Source organism: Manduca sexta, chromosome 13 (assembly GCF_014839805.1).
Source record: "Manduca sexta isolate Smith_Timp_Sample1 chromosome 13, JHU_Msex_v1.0, whole genome shotgun sequence".
Classification (NCBI taxonomy): Eukaryota; Metazoa; Arthropoda; class Insecta; order Lepidoptera; family Sphingidae; genus Manduca; species Manduca sexta.
The window spans coordinates 7,400,295-7,421,720 of NC_051127.1; the positions used below are offsets into that span (position 1 = coordinate 7,400,295).

At 37.3% G+C, this 21,426-nt stretch overlaps 3 protein-coding genes across 3 annotated transcripts in view; 2 read left to right on the plus strand and 1 right to left on the minus strand.

Moving 5' to 3' along the window:
- Positions 1–21,426, minus strand: part of LOC115449799 (serine/threonine-protein kinase D1) — a 151,903-nt gene that overhangs the window by 93,738 nt on the left and 36,739 nt on the right. The gene's annotated exons all lie outside the window — the stretch shown is intronic.
- LOC119189245 (juvenile hormone esterase-like) lies at positions 6,392–10,221 on the plus strand. Its single transcript, XM_037438374.1, has 3 exons — positions 6,392–6,880; positions 9,005–9,217; positions 9,318–10,221. The coding sequence occupies exons 1-3, from the start codon at positions 6,681–6,683 to the stop codon at positions 9,547–9,549; spliced, it is 645 nt and encodes a 214-aa protein (XP_037294271.1). The 5' UTR covers positions 6,392–6,680; the 3' UTR covers positions 9,550–10,221.
- On the plus strand, positions 17,965–19,757 carry LOC115449740 (juvenile hormone esterase). Its single transcript, XM_030177627.2, has 3 exons — positions 17,965–18,039; positions 18,156–18,320; positions 19,406–19,757. The coding sequence occupies exons 1-3, from the start codon at positions 17,993–17,995 to the stop codon at positions 19,443–19,445; spliced, it is 252 nt and encodes an 83-aa protein (XP_030033487.2). The 5' UTR covers positions 17,965–17,992; the 3' UTR covers positions 19,446–19,757.

Below are 21,426 nucleotides of genomic sequence, written 5' to 3' on the forward strand. Positions count from 1 at the left end.
AGAGACTGAATGGGCTGACCGTGAGAGACCGCAGCATGCCTGTTCAGGATTCCAACTTTACGTGACGTGGCATGTACATATTACGCCTTCGATGTGATTACTAGGATTCAGATCACAGCGAATATACAAAGAGGATACGCAGGTCAGTCTGCAATGAGAGTGAAATACCCTGAAAATGGGGGAGAAAAGAAAACGAAAAGCTTTTCCACGTGATCGCACACACCTGCGTTTTCTTGGCATTGAACCCAACTAGGTTCTTGGAACCCCATATAGAAATAAGGCCAAAGTCCGGTTGACCCCAATGACAAGATCCTCGCGCCTTCTCACAACGAACAAGGAGGCTCCTAACAGTATCACCCATGAACCGTGCTGTCTTCTTCATAACAATGAATGTTGCCAAGGGATAACATGTCATTATTTCAGAAGAAATAAGGTACGAACTTGGGCATTTACCGTCATGAGCTGCGAAGCTTGCTCATCAAAGAGAAAATCCCCTGCCCCTGATTGTTTTGAGCAGTATATAACATACTAAAAAAAAAAAAAAAACCTTTTTAAAATCAACTATGGTATTTCTTAATTAAATAAAATTACCCTCTTGACTATTGACTATATTGACTCTGTAAAGTAATTCTACATTACTATTAACGATTTACATCAAAGTAAAAAATTGACGAGTACGAGTCCTGAATACGAGTGTGTAAGAACGGCTTATTCGAGTGTATTCATTTTTCATAATTCATATTTATAAGCCAAGTTATTCGGCGAATTTATTTGCAATAAGTGTAAAAAAGGCGTCATAGGATAATTTTCGATAATCGATATTTATCGGTATTTTTTCCGATAATTATCGTTCCTCTTAAATGGCCCGATAACCGATAAATTACCGATTATCGATTATAGGAATGCATGCCCTACCGCCCAGCCTTCGTGGGGGGGCGACTTGGCGATTATGTTGCGTTACGACCCAATGTTAGACCGCCTGCAGAGATGGAGAACGTCAGGCGACCGCCGAGCTGAGCCCCTAACACTATATACGCCCTATGCACGGCAATGCTGAATAAAACTGCACGGTGATCATCTTGGACGCAATAGCGACGGTTAGGGTATTCCTCTGACGGAAAGTGCCAAATTATCGTCTGCAACCGCTCTTACTATGTGAACTGCCCGGGAATGTGGAGAGGCCACCGCAACCAGTAGCAACACTACACTAAACTTTGTATTATAATATCAGCCCTATACAGCCAACTGCTGAGCACAGTCTTTCTCTACTACTGAAAGGGTTTAGGTCGTAGGCTACGCTGGGCTAGTAAGTGTTAGCAGAATTCAAATATCCGCGAAATTCTTTTAAATAAATCTCGGGTAGGTACGCAGGTTTCTTTACGATGATTTCTTTCACAGTTAAGCTAACGATAAGTGATAAACAATGTTCAAGTAACTTCGAAGAATGAAAGGAGTGTGCCTTTGGGTTTTGAGCCTGACATTCCTCTCGGCCGACCGCTCAATTCCCAACTACGTTATCATGCACTTTGTATTATTACATAAAAATCTAAGGCAACAATTAACACTCAACTACAAAAAAAAAAATGAAGTATAAATAAGATGAATATAAAGAGAGGGCCGCTATACACCGCGCAGTGTAGGTCGCGGTGGCCAACGAGGCATCGAGACACTGGAGACGTCCGCAATGGATCAAACAGGATCATTTTGAGGTATTGGTCGGCATGCTTACGTAAGGAGCCTATGCCGTATTGTTTTAGGAATTGATCTAATGGTCGCCCAATGATTTCGGTCCCCTCAGAAGGTTTTCTCGCTGGATCGTAAAATCGGTGACCTTAAAATAACACTCCAGTCCACCCGGAAATTAATAAAATAGTAGTAAATTCGTATGTTGTCTGTTTGTTTAACTCGCGCATCACGTACAACGCTTGTTAATTACGATGAATGTTTCCTTTTGTGAAGGAAATCTCCAGTAAATGATGCGGAAATGGTAAATATTGCAAATATAATCGCACGGCACTTTAACACTGGCACAGTAGTAATATATTAAAAAATAAAGAAATGTTTTTCCATGCAATTAATTGATATGATCGAACCGACCCATCAATCAACCTACTCTTTATTTGGTACTAGCTTCCGCCCTCAGCTTCGCCCGCGTGGATTTCGGACTTCAAAAATGGAGCCGGTCGCGAACGTTCGAGAATGTTCGTTTTACGAAGCTACTCGCTAGGTGATTCGCTAGCCTCTAGGTGCCAAGCAAGCCGCCTGCCTGTGCGTTCGCGACCTTATATATATACAAAAATAATCCTTATAGCATGATTCAGTATTCACGCATGATGGCTTATTATTAGCGTATCTCATGTATAACATTGGTGTTTCTATACCGATTTCTATGATTCTTTTTATGGAATATTTAATAATGTTAACTTTTTTAATTAGGGATGACTGAGAGTGTTATAAACGTAAGAGTAGAAAAATATAATGAGAAAGCTTCGAACTGCTAAGCTATCGGGAGTTACACGTGTTATTGTGAGTCAACCATAAAAGATAGACATATGCTGTCGTGGGATATTTTTTACATAATTTTAAGGAGAACATTTCCGTCATACATGATTTCTGTGTAGCTTTAACCATTAAGGTTGCACACGCGACGGAAGCTTAAAAAATGGACTAACTTCTCCCGTTTTCCCAACATTTCCCTTCACTGCTCTGCTCCTATTAATTGTAGCGTGATGAAAAGTATACTATAACCAGCACAGGAGTATGACAAATAATTGTACCAAGTTTCGTTAAAATCCGTCGAGTAGTTTTTGTTTCTATAACGGTTATACAGACAGACAGACAAAAATTTTACTAATTGCATTTTTGGCATCAGTATCGATCCCTAATCACCCCCTGATAGTTATTTTGGAAATATATTTCATGTACAGAATTGACCTCTCTACAGATTTATTATAATAGATATAGATAGAAGAAGATTGTAAGTGAAATTCTACACTTCAAATTTGTTACGTTGTTAGTACATGTTCATGTATTTATCTAGCTTAACTATCAATTTTAATTAGGCACTGACTCTAATATTCGTATCCAGTATATACCTGTTATGTGAAATTATTTTTTGGTTTTGAGTGGTTTTTGAAGACAGTTAAATTTCTTTTTGAATACAGAATCGAGATTGAAGCGAGTCTTATAAGTTTTGTTATTCAATAAAGCAAGTGAATTTAGGTCATAATGACAAATCTGATTGAATCGCATGTCTCCCGAGTTATCGCTATGTTGGAATAACGCATTTGAGATTCTGTAAAGTAATCTATATATATAAAAATGAATCACGCCATCACGCGTGAACGGCTGAACCGATTTCACTATATTTTTTGGTGTGTTTGTTATTGTCAGGAAAAGGTTCTTATGAAAGAAAAAAATTTTAAAAATTGCGCGGAAAATTAGAAAATTTAAGAAAACGTAACGAAAATATTAATTTTATATAACTGTCAATTGTTTGAAATAACTGTCAGCGATTGACAGAATGCGCGCTGCAAATTCATAGTTCAGACGGGACAACGTCTGTCGGGTCAGCTAGTTTAATATAATGATTATATCCAAGTAATATTGGGTACAGACGAATACGAGTGTGTAAACGGCTTATTCGAGTGTATTCTTTACTCAAAGTTCATAGTATTATTTATTTGCCAAGTTATTCGCCAACAGTCTAAATGAGACATTAGAGGATGTTTTTTTTTATCGGATATAGATTTTATTTTTCGGTATTTACCATTTCTGTTTAATGGCTTGATTATACTTAGATTTCCAGTTATCAGTTATTAATTTAATTCTTATATTTACTTGAATTTAAAATGGCTTGAAAATACAATTAAAATTTAACGAATAACATTAGTTGAGAATATTACAAGCAATTAAGTAGGCAGGTACCATAAATTGTTTGTCTTTTTGATGAATATGATAACTAATGCTTTGGGGAAATTATGTTTACAAAGTTATGTATGTGGATAATGTTATAGGTAGGTATTGTGATTATAATTTTAATACTTTTGTTGCTCTTACAATAAATGAATACTTGTATTTGAGCTTAATAATTAAATTTACATCAATCGGATTTAGCAGGAAAGAAGCTGTAGCCGTAGCCAAGATGCCTTTCTATAATTATTAACGATTAATAAATTCCAGTATAGAAGAAATTGCTTAAGGTCGTTTGCACGAAGAGCATTGCATTTATTTATAGGATCATCAATGTAATGTAACATTGATCAAATCGAAAACATTAGGTTACATAATATTATTAAGGCTAAATGTCATTACGAATTATACATGATCACAGCATTATATGGAAAATTTATGTTTCCCGAAATCTGAATCGTCACACGTAACGCAACGGCAAGCTATCACTATTCAAGACTTTCTACTTTAGTTTAATTACTTTCGAAGAAGTAGATTTTTTTACTTTAGGAATCATTTATATAACATTTATATTAAAATTCATCGAAATAAAACTATTTGGTGTTGGTAGTCCGAAAAGTCAAAGTTACGATATCTACCTACATTTAACTATATTTTTTTTTGCTGTTGACAGTCCAATCTACTCATTAATGTCTTGAAGTCTGGCAGCCGGTCTATTGGGTTCCGATTTAATTAAATGTAGAACTGGATCCCAGGCCTTGTGCAAGCTTCCAACCATCTTCTCTATTGTAATTGATAAAACGTTTGGAGGCGCTGGTTCTTTACTTTAGAAAAATTAATGGACTGTATTTTGCGGGGGAAAAATGTATCTGGACACGACACGCACTTGTAGGATTAGAGCTGCCTGCGGGATAGAAATGAAAATATAGGCAACTCCTAAAGGATGGGAGCACAGTACCTTACGGCGTCTGCGGCGGCGGTTCGGCTGTATGATGCTGGCGGCTTCGTGTTTCTGCTTGCGGCGACCACTTATACTAAACTTCACTCCCTATCTATGATAGGCACACTCACACGAAGTTAATTAAGGAAATAACATCACAGACGTTGTGAGTGTTTTTTGCACCCGCACCCCGTACGGCGCGCGGACACTCGCGGAACCAATTCCCAGCGAAGCGCTCTCGCTCGCTGGAAAGGTATGTGCGGGAAAGGGATGCGGTAAGGAAGTGCACGTGTCGTGTCACCTAATTATTAATAAAAAAAGACATCATTTGGATTGACGCGACCGGAAATGCGAAGTTAAAATTTATAAAGAATGAATTAGAAATATGGCGCAACCAACGTGAATGAAATGTAAGTATTTCATCAAATTTTCAAACTTGCAGTGCGTGTATATCGTGGTAAGGGTAACGTTTTCAATAAATTAATGTTAAACAGAACACGTTGCCTGTGCCAATTAACTTGACGTTACATGAACTGTGGAAAAGATAACGTCACGTATAAATGCATTGTCGATCGCCTGGACACTCCGCGCGGTCGCGGTTGTCCTTGCTGTGTTGTGCTGCGGTAAGTATAACCCTCTGAAGTTGTTGTGTGAACCGTGCTTCAACACAAAGAAGAATTGTAATTCTTTTTCTATTTTCTCTTAGTCTAACGGTAGCAAATGTAAATTGTGTTAGATTAAAAATATGTGTATTCCATTTTCCGGATGTTTTCAAGTTTTTAAAAAAGTTTAATAACAAGTCGCTAGTATGATGTCAACTTTTGCTGAGGAACAAACTTTGACGCCATAAAAATTGCCATAAAAACGAACTGAAATAATTCTGCAACATGCGCACAAAAGTGTGTGGCATGAACCTCTTATTGCTGTGAGACCAGAGCATTAGTATAATAACGTATCATCATAATCAGCCACATGAAATCCACCGCTGAACACAGGCCTCCCCTACAGAATACCATTCGGACCTATCATTAGCCCGGTAATGTATACCTAATGATAATTTCTGACAGCTCGGTGCACCAGCGCCAAGCGCGACAAGTGTGACGGCTGCGACGTGGTGGTGAAGCTGAAGTCCGGCCCCATCTGCGGCAGCGTGGAACTGGCGGAGAACGCCACCAAGAGTTACGGCTTCTAAGGCATACCGTACGCCAAACCACCCACCGGAGCCAGGCGGTTCGCTATAAGTCTTGTGATATTTTGTAGAAACGAATTAGCAACAACACATCACCACTTGGTACACTTGCGATAAAAAGTTATTTTGAATTTTGAAGAAGTGACCTTCAACTTGGAAGCTCGTTTTACTGGCAATTAGGTTATGCCGCTTAAACACACCAAGTACAAGTTTAATCTATATGACTAACAAAGAATCAAGAAATAAAATACGACTTCGAAAACAACTGCACACCAAAAATGTTTTAAGGTTACATTCGGGATAATAATAAGTTATTAAAACGCAGCAATGACTTGGGATTTCAACCAAGGCAATCGTACCGTAATACATACAACTACGCCCTAGGGCAGTCAACTTACTGATACCAAAGCAAAAAACTCTAGATCGATTGAATAATATTCTTCGAAAACATTAACGGTCACATGTAAATTGCACCCAGGCGTAGCTTACCTGCGGCGGGTCCCTAGTAATTTTATACTTTTACAACAGCCGCCCCAAAAATGTAAACCATGGCCAAACATACGGCTCACGGTCTTAGAAGGCCCAGTGTGCCCTCAACTAGACGAGTACTATGGTATCATCCCATTTCATCCTAATGGCATGGAAGAAGACTGCATGTATGCCAACGTCTACTCGCCAACATGTGCCAAACTGAATGGCAACAACTTAGACGAGGGGCTCCCCATACTGGTGAACATCCACGGCGGGGCGTACCAGTCGGGGTCCGGAAATCCTGATCTCCATGGACCCGGATACTTAATGTACAAGGGCGACGTGGTCGTGATGTCTTTCAATTACAGGTACTTAGTAGCTACGAATAGTTTTATTAACCATGAAAATTGTTGACCCACCGTATGCAATTTATAACCTTCGGTCTCGCGATTCCCTTAGAGAACTGTTTAAGGAGGTGAATATACTGACTTTGCCAGCTGAATACATTTTTCAAAATATTATGTATGTCCGTAAGAACCTAGGTACTTTTATAAAAAACAGTGACTTGCACTTTTTGAACACTAGAAATAAGAATAAACTAGTTGTTCCAAAGTTCAGGCTCTGTAAAACAAATAAATCTTATCTAGCGAATTGTATTAAATTCTATAATAAAATTCCTCTTGAAATAACCAATCTGCCCGGCTATAAATTTAAGTGTCATGTTAAGCGCGAGTTAATGTCAAAGGGGTATTATAATGTAAAGGATTACCTCGATGATCAGACGGTTTGGAAAAACAGTCCTGCACACCCTGTCCAACTCTATGTTAACGCCAATATTAGAAATTAACTACATAAACGTCTCATGTGTACCTTTCTACAATTTTGACATTATACTGAGTAACAGTTTTAAATTTCAGTTTTAAATTTCCGTTACATATTCTATTTTATATTGACTCATTGAATTATCAATGTATAATAGACCACCGACTGATCATTTTGTTGCACCAGCGTTAAAATTTATAATCTAAATTATATTAACCGAGATCTATGACAAAATATGAAATGAAAATATTATGTTTGTAAATGTAGGCGTATGCACGCTGTACACTGACTGTTTCATAGTTTTTATAATTTTTTTAGTATTATTGTTTTTTTTTTCGTTAAATTTTAGTTATTGCCAAATACTTTATGTGGATTTTCTCCGCACTTTTACGGTGATGTGCGTGTATTAGCTTATATAATTAATCAGACTTTGTATAGAAAAGGGTTATTAAAAAATATATATATTTAATAACAATATTATAAAAGAATGGACAATTGATGACAAAAAATAAAGCCCGGAGTTTCTTTCTGCCTTTCTTCTTCGGTAGTCATCGCTTAGGTAGTTAGTGAAAGGCTGGTAGGTTAGCTAGGTTAGGGCTTTTATTGTCCTCACCGGTGAGGATCGCGACGCGTTTCTCCTTTATTGCTTATTTAAAAATACATATATACATCATTTTATTTCTTCTTCCCTGCCAGCCCGACCTGGCTTCTTTGTTTACTAAGTATATTTTTCATTTATTTTATTTTCAATATAAATTGTCTTTGTTTATATAAGCTAATTGAATTAAGTAATAATTAAATATTCTCATGTATCTTGACTTATCATAAGTGCAACTATGTTCGCCTACGTGATGAATAAAGCATTTTTATTTTATTTTTTTTTATTTTATTGCTAGGGTTTGGGGCGGACTGTCGTGACGTACCGTTACTGTGTTAGTAAACCTGGTATTTTTTACTTTATTTTATTTGGAACTAGCTGAACCGACAAACTTTGTCCTGTCTTGACTATGTATGCACGCGCGCATTCTGTTGATCGCTGACAGTTATTTCAAATCACTGACAGTTATGTAAAATTAATATTGTCGTTAAGTTTTCCTAAATTTTATAATTTATTATTAATCTTACATAAGAGCCTTATCTTGACAATAACAAACACAACAAAAAAAATAGTGAAATCGGTCCAGCCGTTCACGCGTGATGGCGTGACCGAGGGAAATAGGGATTCATTTTTATATACATATATATGAAGATAAGATTACAAGCAACTTATACTACACAATTATATAAAACAGTTACAATAGAGTCGAGCCTAAAAGTATGCACTGATGAACAAACAGCATGTTTAAAGAAAGCTAAATACAAAAAATTACCTTTTAACAAAACCAAAGATTGAGAGAACGAGAAGAAGCTTCTAGTCACGAGTTGCCGTATTTGGTAGGAGAAGGTCATGATATATAAGATATGATTCTATTAAGGTTTAAACATGCGCGCGGAATGTAAGGGTTCGAGCGATAATTTGAGTTGGAAGATGGGACTGACAAAAATATCAAATGTTTTGGTTTTTCTTAGTAGGATGAAGCACGGTTATACTGAGTAAATCCGGAGAATTATTAACAAAATATATGAATTTAATTTCTTGATTAGGTACAGTAGTTACTTTGATGTTTCAGGCTTGCAGTATTTGGCTTTTTGTCATTGGATTCAGATAAGATCCCCGGCAATAACGGTTTGCGCGACATTATCTTCTTCCTTCAGTGGGTGCAGGAGAATGCAAAAGCGTTCGGTGGCAACCCCAGGGACGTGACACTTATCGGTCACAGCATGGCTGCCATGACCGTACATTTGCTGTCACTGTCTAAAGCCGCTGAGGGCTTGTTCCAAAGGTAACTACAATCGCAGATGTAATTTAGTATATGATGAATGATGTTGTATTAATAAATTATTCCCTTCAAATGCGACTAACTTAAAAGATGTTTAATCCAGGCTCATCATGTTAAGCGGTACGGCCATACCCATGTTCTACAGCGCGTCGCCAGTATATGCCAGGTTTGTAGCAGGAATGTTCCTCAAAGCAGCCGGCATCACTGCTACAGACCCCGCCGTAATCCATAAACAGCTGATAAAAATGCCGTTAAACGACATTATGTATGCAAATAGCATCGTTCAGTACAAAACAGGTATTACAACCTTCCTTACAATCGCAGATGTAATTTAGTACATGATAAATTAATAAATCATTTCCTTCAAATGCGATTAACTTAAAAGATGTTTAATCCAGGCTCATCATGTTAAGCGGTACGGCCATACCCATTAGGGTGGAGCGTCAAAGTATGGAGAAAAAAAAAAGTCATCAAATCGATTTTGAACACCTGCGGAAAGTTGCATATGGCAAAATTATATGTAAATATATTTTTATTTTATTTTTTTGACATATTTTTTAGCCCTCTACCTTAGGTCAAACTTTTTAAAAAAATACATTAAATAAGATATTTTTTAAATCAGTACAAAATAACATCAAAATCAGTAATCTTTTATATTTTAGCATAAACTTAAACATAAAATACTACTAATAATAATAATACAATGAACTGAATTCTTTATTGAGGGAAAAATATGAAAAATCAATATGAAATTGAAAGCCAAAAATAACAAAATCGTGAAAAATTGCGTAAATTATTCAGATTTTTAGGGGTACTTTAAAATGGTTTTTGTTTTAAAATATGGCATTATTGCGCGCAATTTTATGTTAGATAAACATAAAAATGAACTTCTTTGTATAACAGGATCAATAATCTTTTTAATGTCAGCGCTCAAACATCGGAAAAATTCTATTCATTTGTAGATGTGGGTTCGCCCTTGTTTAAACGAACTTTCTTTCTTTATACAAAACCAGACATGGAAATAAACTTTTAAAATGTATTACATGAATTTAATTAATTGATAAGAAGGGTTTGATGACTACATATTGTCTTGAGATTCTGTTAGTCGTTGTTAAACATCTTCAATGAGCTATTTTTCCTAGATTTCTGTAAGACAAGCCTTGAGAACATGAGCCGCTACTTATAGCTTGACACATTTGATATTTCTAATCTATACACAGACTATTTTCAGTTTCCTTCAGAAAAACAGGCACGTTTGACGGTATAGAAGAAAACTCAGTGACAGGAAGATCAGTAAAGTTTTCCAACCCTTTCCCTATTGGCCCGGCATAGAGTTGAGGGCCGCTGGTTGCTCCATCTAATTTTATAAACAATTGCCGAAAGGATAGTTCATTCGCATGTAGTAGACAAATAAACCAGTGCAGTGGACTGCCTTATTACAAAAAAGACTTGGAAAAAATACAAAAGATGTACTGAACAATTGATGACAACATAAGCCCGGAGTTTCTTTCTACCATTCTTCTTCGGGTAGTCATCACTTAAATAAAGTGAAAGGCTAGTAGATTAGCTAGGCTAGGCTCATGTCCTCGCCGGTTAGGATCGCGACGCGTTATGCTTTTATTCCACCTACCTGCCAGCCGAGCTGATTACTTCGGTTTGTACCTTGTATTCATTACAAATTTTATCCCTAATTTAAAATGTCCATAGTTATATAATAAATTTTAATTGTTATTTAGAAATAATAATTATAATTATTCTTATACATTGTTTCGACGTATCATAAGTGTAACTTTATTCGCCTACGTGATAAATAAAGTATTTTTATTTTATGCCAATGCGAAACGATTCACTCCACCTTTCTAACCAGTGTTTGTAGCAGTTCGGTCGCATCCAATAGCCAATGAATTGTTTAAATTTATATGATTTTTAGTAAAAACAAGTGTATTTAATCCGCTATGGCTTTTCCAGTACCACACAACGTAGTTATATGCTCTAAATAGTGTGATCCTGGCTCCATTATTAAAGCAATATGTTCTCTTGTAACCGCAATTATAGTTTATTTCCTTCGTATTGACGTTGTGTTTTTATTGCTTAGTTGTTAATTTTTCAATACGTACGGACTATTTATAGATATAAATATAGTGATTTAAGATATTATAAGTTACCTAACAATATAAGTAATAGTTACTTCTTGCTATATGATATATTTAAAAATATCTCGATTTGACGATTTTTCGTGACCTTCAAACGTCGGTAGAGGGCTAAAAATAGGTTGCAATATTTTTTTTAATATTTTTTTTATATTATTGAGTGTGATATGCAACTTTATAGTGCTATACAACATAGAAAAAATTAAAAAAAAAATTGACGCTCCACCCTAATACCCATGTTCTACAACATGGTACAACATGGTAGAACTATCAGACGAATTTAAAGATATGGTGAACTTCTTCGACAGCATCGACCCCGATATCGCGTAAGGATTTTCTATACACATGATTCTGTGAAATAACTACGTGCAGCCTGGTTGAGGCCCGAATATCGCGTAATGAAAGATGTCTAAGTGAAAGACGAGCAAGACCATAGTTGTGATTACGCTGAATATATTATATTATGTTGGTCTGCACAAGGTTATCTTAACCTAACTTCGGATTCTTAAAATTGCAGGACTTATAGGAAACCACGTTATATAAGATGGCTATATAGTAGAGATTACTTTCTGTAACAGCTCTCAGCACATACCTACTTAGCCATCTGTATTTATGTTTCGATTGGGATTTTGCTGAGTTTATTGAATCAATTTTATATAATTTTCTGCTTAACTTGAATTTATATATGAATCTATAGAATCAATTTTGCCGCCAGACAGCTGCGTGCAAGATTGTTATGTTTTAGATAAAGTCTTTCCCGTCCTCACACCCACCAGTACAACTCCTTTAAACCAGGATCAGCTGTGGCACGCATTTTATGAGACCGATCAGTGAAGCTCGTCGAGTCTCAGGGAAAACTAATTTGTCATTATCCCGCAACGAAATTAATCAAATATAAAGATAGGGAGGAGTTGGAAACATCAATTGTCCACTTCCCTCCATAGCAAAGCGGAGACAAATAATGAACTAAAGAGGCATTTTAACCTCAAGGATAGGGACGTTTATAACTAGATAAGCCAGTTATAAAGCACCACGGATAAAAATTAAAAGAAAGGGCGTTATCACATGAGCTGTTAGATTATGTTTTACATACAAATTCTTTTCGAGCATGGAAGCGCGATTGGTCATTGTAAAACAGAATATATATATGTGCAAACTTTGGCCGCCTCGCTTTGAAGTCCCTAGTCAGGCGATGAGATATTGGAGTGCTTTGCTCAGGATCAGCCAGGGCCTGGAATTCGAGGACTTGAAAAATGGGTGCCCTAGCCTTTAGTTGTACTTTTGCATACCCCATAGGGAACAAGACGTAACGTGTGCTAATGTTTTTATTATAGTAATGTATAGTGTTACCAATAAGTATGCGCAGTCGCGATGCCTATATCAATGTTAATAATTTGAAAACATTCATTCACAGGGCTCTCTCCGAGCGTTTGAACATCGGCCCGTCGGAATAAATGTTTCCGTATTATCAATGGATCACCGACTCACGAGAGGTGAATCGTGGAAATAAGAAGAAGGAATTCACATTTTGAATATTACTCGAATATCGTGTTCAAGAGTAACACTGAAGAAAATAAAAATAAAATTCACTCGGCACTGCGCTCCGGCTCATCATCCTGTCATAAGACGTCATGTTTTATAATGCTCAATTATTAGACTGGCTAAAATAATTAAACTTTATGTAATTTTACAAAATACTCTAGTTTCTCGTTCTCTTATAATTTGTCGTGACCGTCAGAGTTCATTCAGTTACGTAATTATAATACTGCATCCTAATACATTTGTCAAAAACTGTACAGTGGAATTTACATTATGAAAATATATCCTTATTTACAGTATGAACCTAAATAAATGTACAGATTATTTTTCTGATATTGAACTATAAGTGCAGCGAGTGGGAAAAGTGACTGAATAAAGTCAAAACTTTAATTTGCCTATACACGTTCAGTTTAATTGAAATATTTATATTCTTTGTGTAAAGTAAATCCATTGTATTTTATTGTTGTGAAGATTTTATTCTATGGCAATAACTAAAATTGTCTAGGGAATTAAAAGTTTTGAATTTATACATGCTACATGACTTCCATGGCAGGAATTTCGGGCCATGTCTTTATTTGTACACCTGCCATAGGGTGACATGTTTTCGCACGATTTGTATACATTCGATTGACGTGACTGAATGAACTGATGACCTATTGTTCGTCACAAAAGTCATGAAATCAGCTACAGCAGTACCACCAAGAATTTTGAACTACAAATTAGGATTTTGAAATACTCAAATACATTCGTCACCCAGAGACATTAGATTTTAAGTCTCATTTTTACACTTTACCCTATTTAAGATCGCTTTACCTTCTAAAGGCGATTTTAAATTTGCCGCCGCGGTACGTTGCGACAAATTGAAGGCGCCCTAAGACTTATACTTGAGCGTATGTCTTGGTAATTGTTGGAAACGTATTCAGCGCGGCTGTAGCGTTAGTACCTCTGCCTCCGCGTGACACTAAGCGACTCATTTGAAGGCGCCCTGAGATCCCAAACATCCTAGCGAAAAAAGAAACTTTATAAATGTTATAAATCGACGGAGGAATAAAACTCACTAAATTACTTTAACGTTAAGTAGTTATGTTAAAGTAAATTTAATTGTTGTAGCCAACATTTTAGCGCTAGTTAATCGCATCCGCCGGATGTACCCGGTATCTTTCGCAAGATATATAATATACTTGTTTTTACCTGGGGTTCCACCCGCGTGATACGTTTTACCGGGATAAATATTTTTCAATTAATACTGATAACTCTTGATACAAAAAAAAGTCTAAAAAGGTAATTTTTTTTATTTGTGGTCCCAGTTCGTGGTTAGGTTCCCCTACGCGAGGTCGTTTGGGTTAAAATATCAGGTACTAGCTACTTACAATAAAGTAAAAGGATACATATATAACATTTTTTATATATAACTTTTGTTTTTCTGTCATAGCTTATTTTATTATTATTTAAAAACTTTTTAAATCATACTTTTCCCCGTGAGGGGCATTGATAATGTATTTACCCCCACGCATTACAACCACTCTTATGAGCCTTTACACACCATAGCTGCTGAAAGTTGGTGAGGAGTTAAGTATCCCGCAAATTTATATGTTGTAAATACTAACAAAGTAATAGTACACGAAATCGCAAATCAATTGGACTTGTGAAAGCCGGGAATGAGCTGACGCAGTAGCCAATGTGCCTTTCTATAATTGTTAACGATAAACAAATTCAAGTATGGAACGAACTGCTCAAGGCCGTTTGCACAGGTTGACATAAATGTATGTTTCCCCAAATCTAAATCGTCACACAAAAGTACTTTCCACTACTTTTTACTCTAGTTTAATCGCTTCGAAGAAACAGGTTTTTTTGCTTTAGGAATTAGGAATTATTCATGGAACATTTATATGATTGACAAACTTGCTGCACATCGATATCGCGGTGAGGGTAACATTGTCTATTCATTAATATTAAACAGAACACGTTGCCTGTGCTAATTAACTAGACGATACATGAACCGTGGAAGAGATAACGTCACGTATAAATGCATTGTCGATCGCCTGGACACATACTACAGCACAGGTCTTTGAACCAACAATGACACTCCGAGCAGTCACGGTTGTCCTTGCTGTGTTGTGCTGCAGTAAGTCTAACCCTCTGAGCTTGCTGTGTCAGCCTTGCTTCAACACAAACGGGAATTTTAGTTTTTTATATCGCCGTTTAGTCTAATGGTTGAAAATGTAAATTATGTAGATTAAAATAACGCGGCTTTTTATTCTCCAGTCGCACAAAACATGTATTTGGGACTGGGATCTTCACATCATGCAAGTGACTTAGCAAACCAACTAAGTGAAATTATTTCTGCAACATGCGTCAAAAAGTGTGTCGCATCAACCTCATATTGGTGTATCATCGTCATAAGCCATATAAAATCCACCGCTGAACATAGCCTCCCCCCCCCCCCGTACATTTCGAGTCGGTATCTTCATTAGCCTGGTAATGTATACCTAATGATAATTTCCGACAGCTCGGTGCACCAACGCAAAGCACGACAAGTGTGACGGCTGCGACGTGGTGGTGAAGCTGAAGTCCGGCCCCATCTGCGGCAGCGTGGAACTGGCGGAGAACGCCACCAAGTATTACAGCTTCAAAGGCATACCGTACGCCAAACCACCCACCGGAGCCAGGCGGTTCGCTGTAAGTCTTGTGACATTTTGTAGAAACGAATAAGCAATAACACATCACCACTTGGTACACTTGCGATAAAAAGTTATTTTGAATTTTGAAGAAGTGACCTTCAACTTGGAAGCTCGTTTTACTGGCAATTAGGTTATGCCGCTTAAACACACCAAGTACAAGTTTAATCTATATGACTAACAAAGAATCAAGAAATAAAATACGACTTCGAAAACAACTGCATACCAAAAATGTTTTAAGGTTACATACGGGATAATAATAAGTTATTAAAACGCAGCAATGACTTGGGATTTCAACCAAGGCAATCGTACCGTAATACATACAACTACGCCCTAGGGCAGTCAACTTACTGATACCAAAGCAAAAAACTCTAGATCGATTGAATAATATTCTTCGAAAACATTAACGATCACATGTAAATTGCACCCAGGCGTAGCTTACCTGCGGTGGGTCCCCCTAGTAATTTTATATTCTTACAACAGCCGCTCCAAAAATGTAAACCATGGACAAACATACGGCTCACGGTCTTAGAAGGCCCAGTGTGCCCTCAACTAGACGAGTACTATGGTATTATCCCATTTCATCCTAATGGCATGGAAGAAGATTGCATGTATGCCAACGTCTACTCGCCAATATGTGCCAAACTGAATGGCAACAACTTAGACGAGGGGCTCCCCATACTGGTGAACATCCACGGCGGGGCGTACCAGTCGGGGTCCGGAAATCCTGATCTCCATGGACCCGGATACTTAATGTACAAGGGCGACGTGGTCGTGATGTCTTTCAATTACAGGTACTTAGTAGCTATATACGTATAATTTCATTAACCATGAAAATTGTTGACCTACCATATTGCTAGGGTTTGGGACGCACTGTCGTGACGACTACCTCAGTGCTATTAAACCTGGTATTTTTTACTTTATATTATTTGAAATCAGAAGCAACTTATATTACACAATGATATAAAACAGTTACAATAAAGTCAAGCCTAAAAGTATTCACTGATGAACAAACAGCAAGTTTAAAGAAAGCTAAATACAAAAAATGACCATTTAACAAAACCACAGATTGAGAGAACGAGAAGAAGCTTCTAGTCACAAGTTGCCGTATTTGGTAGGAGAAGGTCATGATATATAAGATATAATTCTATTAAGGTTTAAACATGCGCGCGGAATCGAGCGATAATTTGAGTTGGAAGATGGGACTGACAAAAATATAAGATGTTTTGGTTTTTCTTAGTAGGATGAAGCACGGTTATACTGAGTAAATCCGGAGAATTATTAACAAAATATATGAATTTAATTTCTTGATTAGGTACAGTAGTTACTTTGATGTTTCAGGCTTGCAGTATTTGGCTTTTTGTCATTGGATTCAGATAAGATCCCCGGCAATAACGGTTTGCGCGACATTATCTTCTTCCTTCAGTGGGTGCAGGAGAATGCAAAAGCGTTCGGTGGCAACCCCAGGGACGTGACACTTATCGGTCACAGCATGGCTGCCATGACCGTACATTTGCTGTCACTGTCTAAAGCCGCTGAGGGCTTGTTCCAAAGGTAACTACAATCGCAGATGTAATTTAGTATATGATGAATGATGTTGTATTAATAAATTATTCCCTTCAAATGCGACTAACTTAAAAGATGTTTAATCCAGGCTCATCATGTTAAGCGGTACGGCCATACCCATGTTCTACAGCGCGTCGCCAGTATATGCCAGGTTTGTAGCAGGAATGTTCCTCAAAGCAGCCGGCATCACTGCTACAGACCCCGCCGTAATCCATAAACAGCTGATAAAAATGCCGTTAAACGACATTATGTATGCAAATAGCATCGTTCAGTACAAAACAGGTATTACAACCTTCGTGCCGGTGGTGGAAAGCGATCACCCGGGCGTTACCAAAGTGTTGGATGATGAACCCCTCAAATTGATTGAACAAGGGCGCGGAGCGAATATTCCATTACTCGTTGGCTTCACAAGCAGTGAGATGGTGTTCATAAGAAGACTTTTAATTAATCTGAACATGTTAGGTCGTATTCGCAAAGACCCTAGGCACATTTTGTCACCGAGGCTAATCTTCAGTTTGAATGCCACCGATGCAAGACACAGAGGGAAACGAGTCTTAGAAAGATACTTCCACGGGGCACCGTCAATAGAAAACCTTATACATTTCATGTCTGATAACTTCTTCCGGTATCCGACATTCAAATTGGCACAATTTCGGAATGCTACGGGGGCTGCGCCGATGTACTTGTACGAGTTTTCGTATGAGAGCTTATTCAGCGTAATCAAGCGCGCGCTTTGGGAGAGCTACTGCGGCGCCAGTCATCTAGAGGACTTCACTTATATTTTTCGGACGGACACGATACTTCGCCATCGCGTGTCTTTCCCTCCTGTAGACAGCGATGACGAGATGAAGGATTGGATGACTGACTTCGTGCTTAATTTCGTCCGTTGCGAGTAACGTATTAAACTTCTTTATGAAATACTTATTCCTTTAACAGTATATTCGTATGGGTTTAATTTGAATAATTAATGTTAATCCGGAATGTAAACATATAAAACGTATTTTCCAGTAACCCAACGTGTAGAGATGATGCTACATCTCCATGGCCGCCGACTGAATACCCAGAGATTCGTCTGCAATCGATAGCGAAGCCGAGGATGTACAACATGGTAGAACTGTCAGACGAATTTAAAGATATGGTGAACTTCTTCGACAGCATCGACTCCGATATCGCGTAAGGATTTTCTATACACATGATTCAGTGAAATAACTACGTGCAGCCTGGTTGAGGCCCGAATATCGCGTAATGAAAGATGTCTAAGTGAAAGACGAGCAAGACCATAGTCATGATTACGCTGATTATATTATATTATGTTGGTTTTTTTTTATTTTCGCGGGGAAAGTGCCTTATGACTACCGCCCAGTGGGGGGCGACCGAGCGGTTATGTTGTGGTCACCAAGCCTTACGACCAGGCGTTGCGCCGTTTTTTGCGTTGTTCAGAAGCCCTCGTGCACCGAAGGACACCCTCTGCGTCTACGGCAGCATGAGGCCAACTGCACACTGACGTCCATCCCGGGGGTCAACCGAAAATTGTGTATAGACGTACAAAAATGCACTAGGGCAGACAGCTCCCTGCTGCCCGCCGACGACCCCCATCGTGGCCCCTATTAGTCGCCTTTTACGACAGGCAGGGAATACCGTGGTGGAATTCTTCAAACGCCCCCAATTCACAGGGCGGGAGACGCCGGTTAGTCGGCCGAAACCACGTTATGTATGATGGCTATATAGTAAAAATACTACTTTCTGAAACGGTTGTCGGCACATACCTACTTATCCATCTATATTTGTGTTTCGATTGAGTTCATGGCTGAGTTTATATTGAAGTTGAGGATAAATTTTATATTATTTTCGTCTTAACTTGATTTTAATCTCTTGTATAAATCTACACTGTTATGTTTCTAATTTAAAGTCTTTCCATGCAAGGTAATCATTGGTCATAGAAGGATAATAAATTGAAGTGCCAAGTTTAGTTGCCTCGCTCTGTAGTCCATGGTCAGGTAAACTGATATTGGGTTGTTCTGCTCAGTCAGCCCGGGGTCTGAAGTTTGTATCCAATATGGCGGTGGGATCTACTTCGTATCACACAATGGAAAAAGTGGGTGCCCTAGCCCTTAGTTGCACCTTTGAATACCCCATCGGAGAACAAAACGCAATGTGTGCAAACCTTTTTATTGTTAGTAATGTATAGTGTTGCCAATAAGTATGCGCTGTCGCGATGCCTATATCAAAGTTAATAATTTAAAAACATTTATTCCCAGGCCTCTCTCCGAGCGTTTGAACATCGGCCCGTTGGAATAAATATTTCCATATTATCAATGTATCACCGACTCACGAGAGATGAATCGTAGAACTAAGAAGAAGGAATTCACATTTTGAATATCATATTGTGTTCAGGAGTAACATACTAAAGAAAATAAAAGTAAAATTCACTCGGCACTGCGCCCCGGCTCATCATACTGTCACAAGACATTATGTTTTATAATTGTAAATTATTAAACTGGCTAAAATAATAAAACTTTTTATGTAATTTTACAAATTTTTGTTTTTCGTTCTCATGTAATTTGTCGTAATCGTCAGAGTCCATAGTTACGTAATTATAATACTGCATCGTAATACATTTGTCAAAAACTGTACAGTGTAATTTACATTATAAAAATATATTCTTATTTACAGTATGAACCTAAATAATTGTACAGAGCCTTTTGCTGATATTGAACTATAAGTGCAGAGAGTGGCAAAAGTGGCTGAATAAGTCAAAACTTTAGTCTGCCTATACGTATACACGTTCAGTTTAATTGATATATTTATATTCTTTGTGTAAAGTAAATCCATTGTATTTTATTGTTGTGAAGATTTTATTTTATGGCAATAACTAAAATTGTCTAGGGAATTAGAAGTTTTGAATTTGTACATGCTACATGACTTCCATGGCAGGAATTTCGGGTCATGTCTTTATTTGTACACCTGCCATAGGGTGACATGTTTTCGCACGATTTTTATACATGCGATTGACGTGACTGAATAAACTGATGACTTATTGTTCGTCACAAAAGTCATGAAAACAGCTACAGCAGTACCACCAAGAATTATGAAACACAAATTAGGATAAAATTGAATGAAAGCGTTTATTGAAAAACAGACTTAATTCTACTTAAAATAAATTCACATAAAAGTATGAGATCCTTAAAATTAGAATTTCCAGGGGTACCCAAACTAGGCAAAGCCTGTATCTTGGTCTACCAGCGATAGAGTTAAACTAAACTGAGACTTAGGACGAAAGGAAAAATAAAAATAAAGGCAACAGAAAACAAAACAAAATTAATGGTAACCTAAAACAATGTACGATTTTATTGTGCATAAAATAAAAGTGTAATCATTAAGTGGGACATATTTTTAAATCAGTTTCTAAATAGTACCTATTTATGACTAAGGAGCTCAGGATATGTTCTGTAGATTCATAGTCCAGATTTTGAAATACTCTACTGTTTTCGTCACCCAGAGACATTAGATGTTAAGTCGCATCGTTACACTTTACCTTATGTAATATAAAATCGCGACAGCATACTTTTTTAAACATATTGCACGATTCTTTTACGATTAGTCGCTTGCCTGATATGAACTTACTCTGGACTCGCACATACAGATATGTACTACTTATTCATACATATTGTATTGAGTCCAGTCGGGAGCAAATCGTGTAAGAAATATCTACACAAAATAATTTTATTTTTACAATTTTGTCTAACCTATTTTTATAAGACTAACTGTTTTGCTCAAAAATTAGAAGAGCCTATACTTAAGATCTTTATACTGATTTTTTTTTGCACACATATGACGATGGTGGACTTTATCGTTTTATTTATAATGGTGATCCCAACAGTCGTATAAATTTTCGCATTAAGCGACTTTTTTTGACCGTACTAATGGTCTAAGAGGTACTGATAGTAGTTGTAAAACCTACGGGAATATGTGAATTTGAAAATTTGACAGAAATGTGTGAATTTCATATTTCCAAACAGTAACGTGTGCTAACAATTTGAAAGACCTGTACTGATATTCTTCATAAGCGCCTGATTATTGGCATGAAGCAAACCTTTCGCTTGCCGACGGAGGTAGTTTAACGCAGTTATATTTTCTGATTTACTTACAAACGTTATTGGAAAATAATTGTGGTTCGTTTGTTTTAATTAATTTAAATCTTCATCAGTTTTACGAGTCAAAGTTTAGCGAGTAAGTCTAAGCGAGTATTTAGCGGAACCTTAACACTGTATGCGCTCTT

What these genes read in the sequence shown, in the direction of transcription:
- LOC119189245 (XM_037438374.1), top strand. Translation starts at nt 6,681, where the DNA reads ATGGAAGAAGACTGCATGTATGCCAACGTCTACTCGCCAACATGTGCC. An exon ending in GTGATGTCTTTCAATTACAG is followed by an intron (nt 6,881 to 9,004) that starts GTACTTAGTAGC and finishes TTGATGTTTCAG; the next exon opens with GCTTGCAGTATTTGGCTTTT. An exon ending in GCTGAGGGCTTGTTCCAAAG is followed by an intron (nt 9,218 to 9,317) that starts GTAACTACAATC and finishes TGTTTAATCCAG; the next exon opens with GCTCATCATGTTAAGCGGTA.
- LOC115449740 (XM_030177627.2), top strand. Translation starts at nt 17,993, where the DNA reads ATGAAGGATTGGATGACTGACTTCGTGCTTAATTTCGTCCGTTGCGA. An exon ending in CTTAATTTCGTCCGTTGCGA is followed by an intron (nt 18,040 to 18,155) that starts GTAACGTATTAA and finishes CGTATTTTCCAG; the next exon opens with TAACCCAACGTGTAGAGATG. An exon ending in AGCATCGACTCCGATATCGC is followed by an intron (nt 18,321 to 19,405) that starts GTAAGGATTTTC and finishes ATTTATTCCCAG; the next exon opens with GCCTCTCTCCGAGCGTTTGA.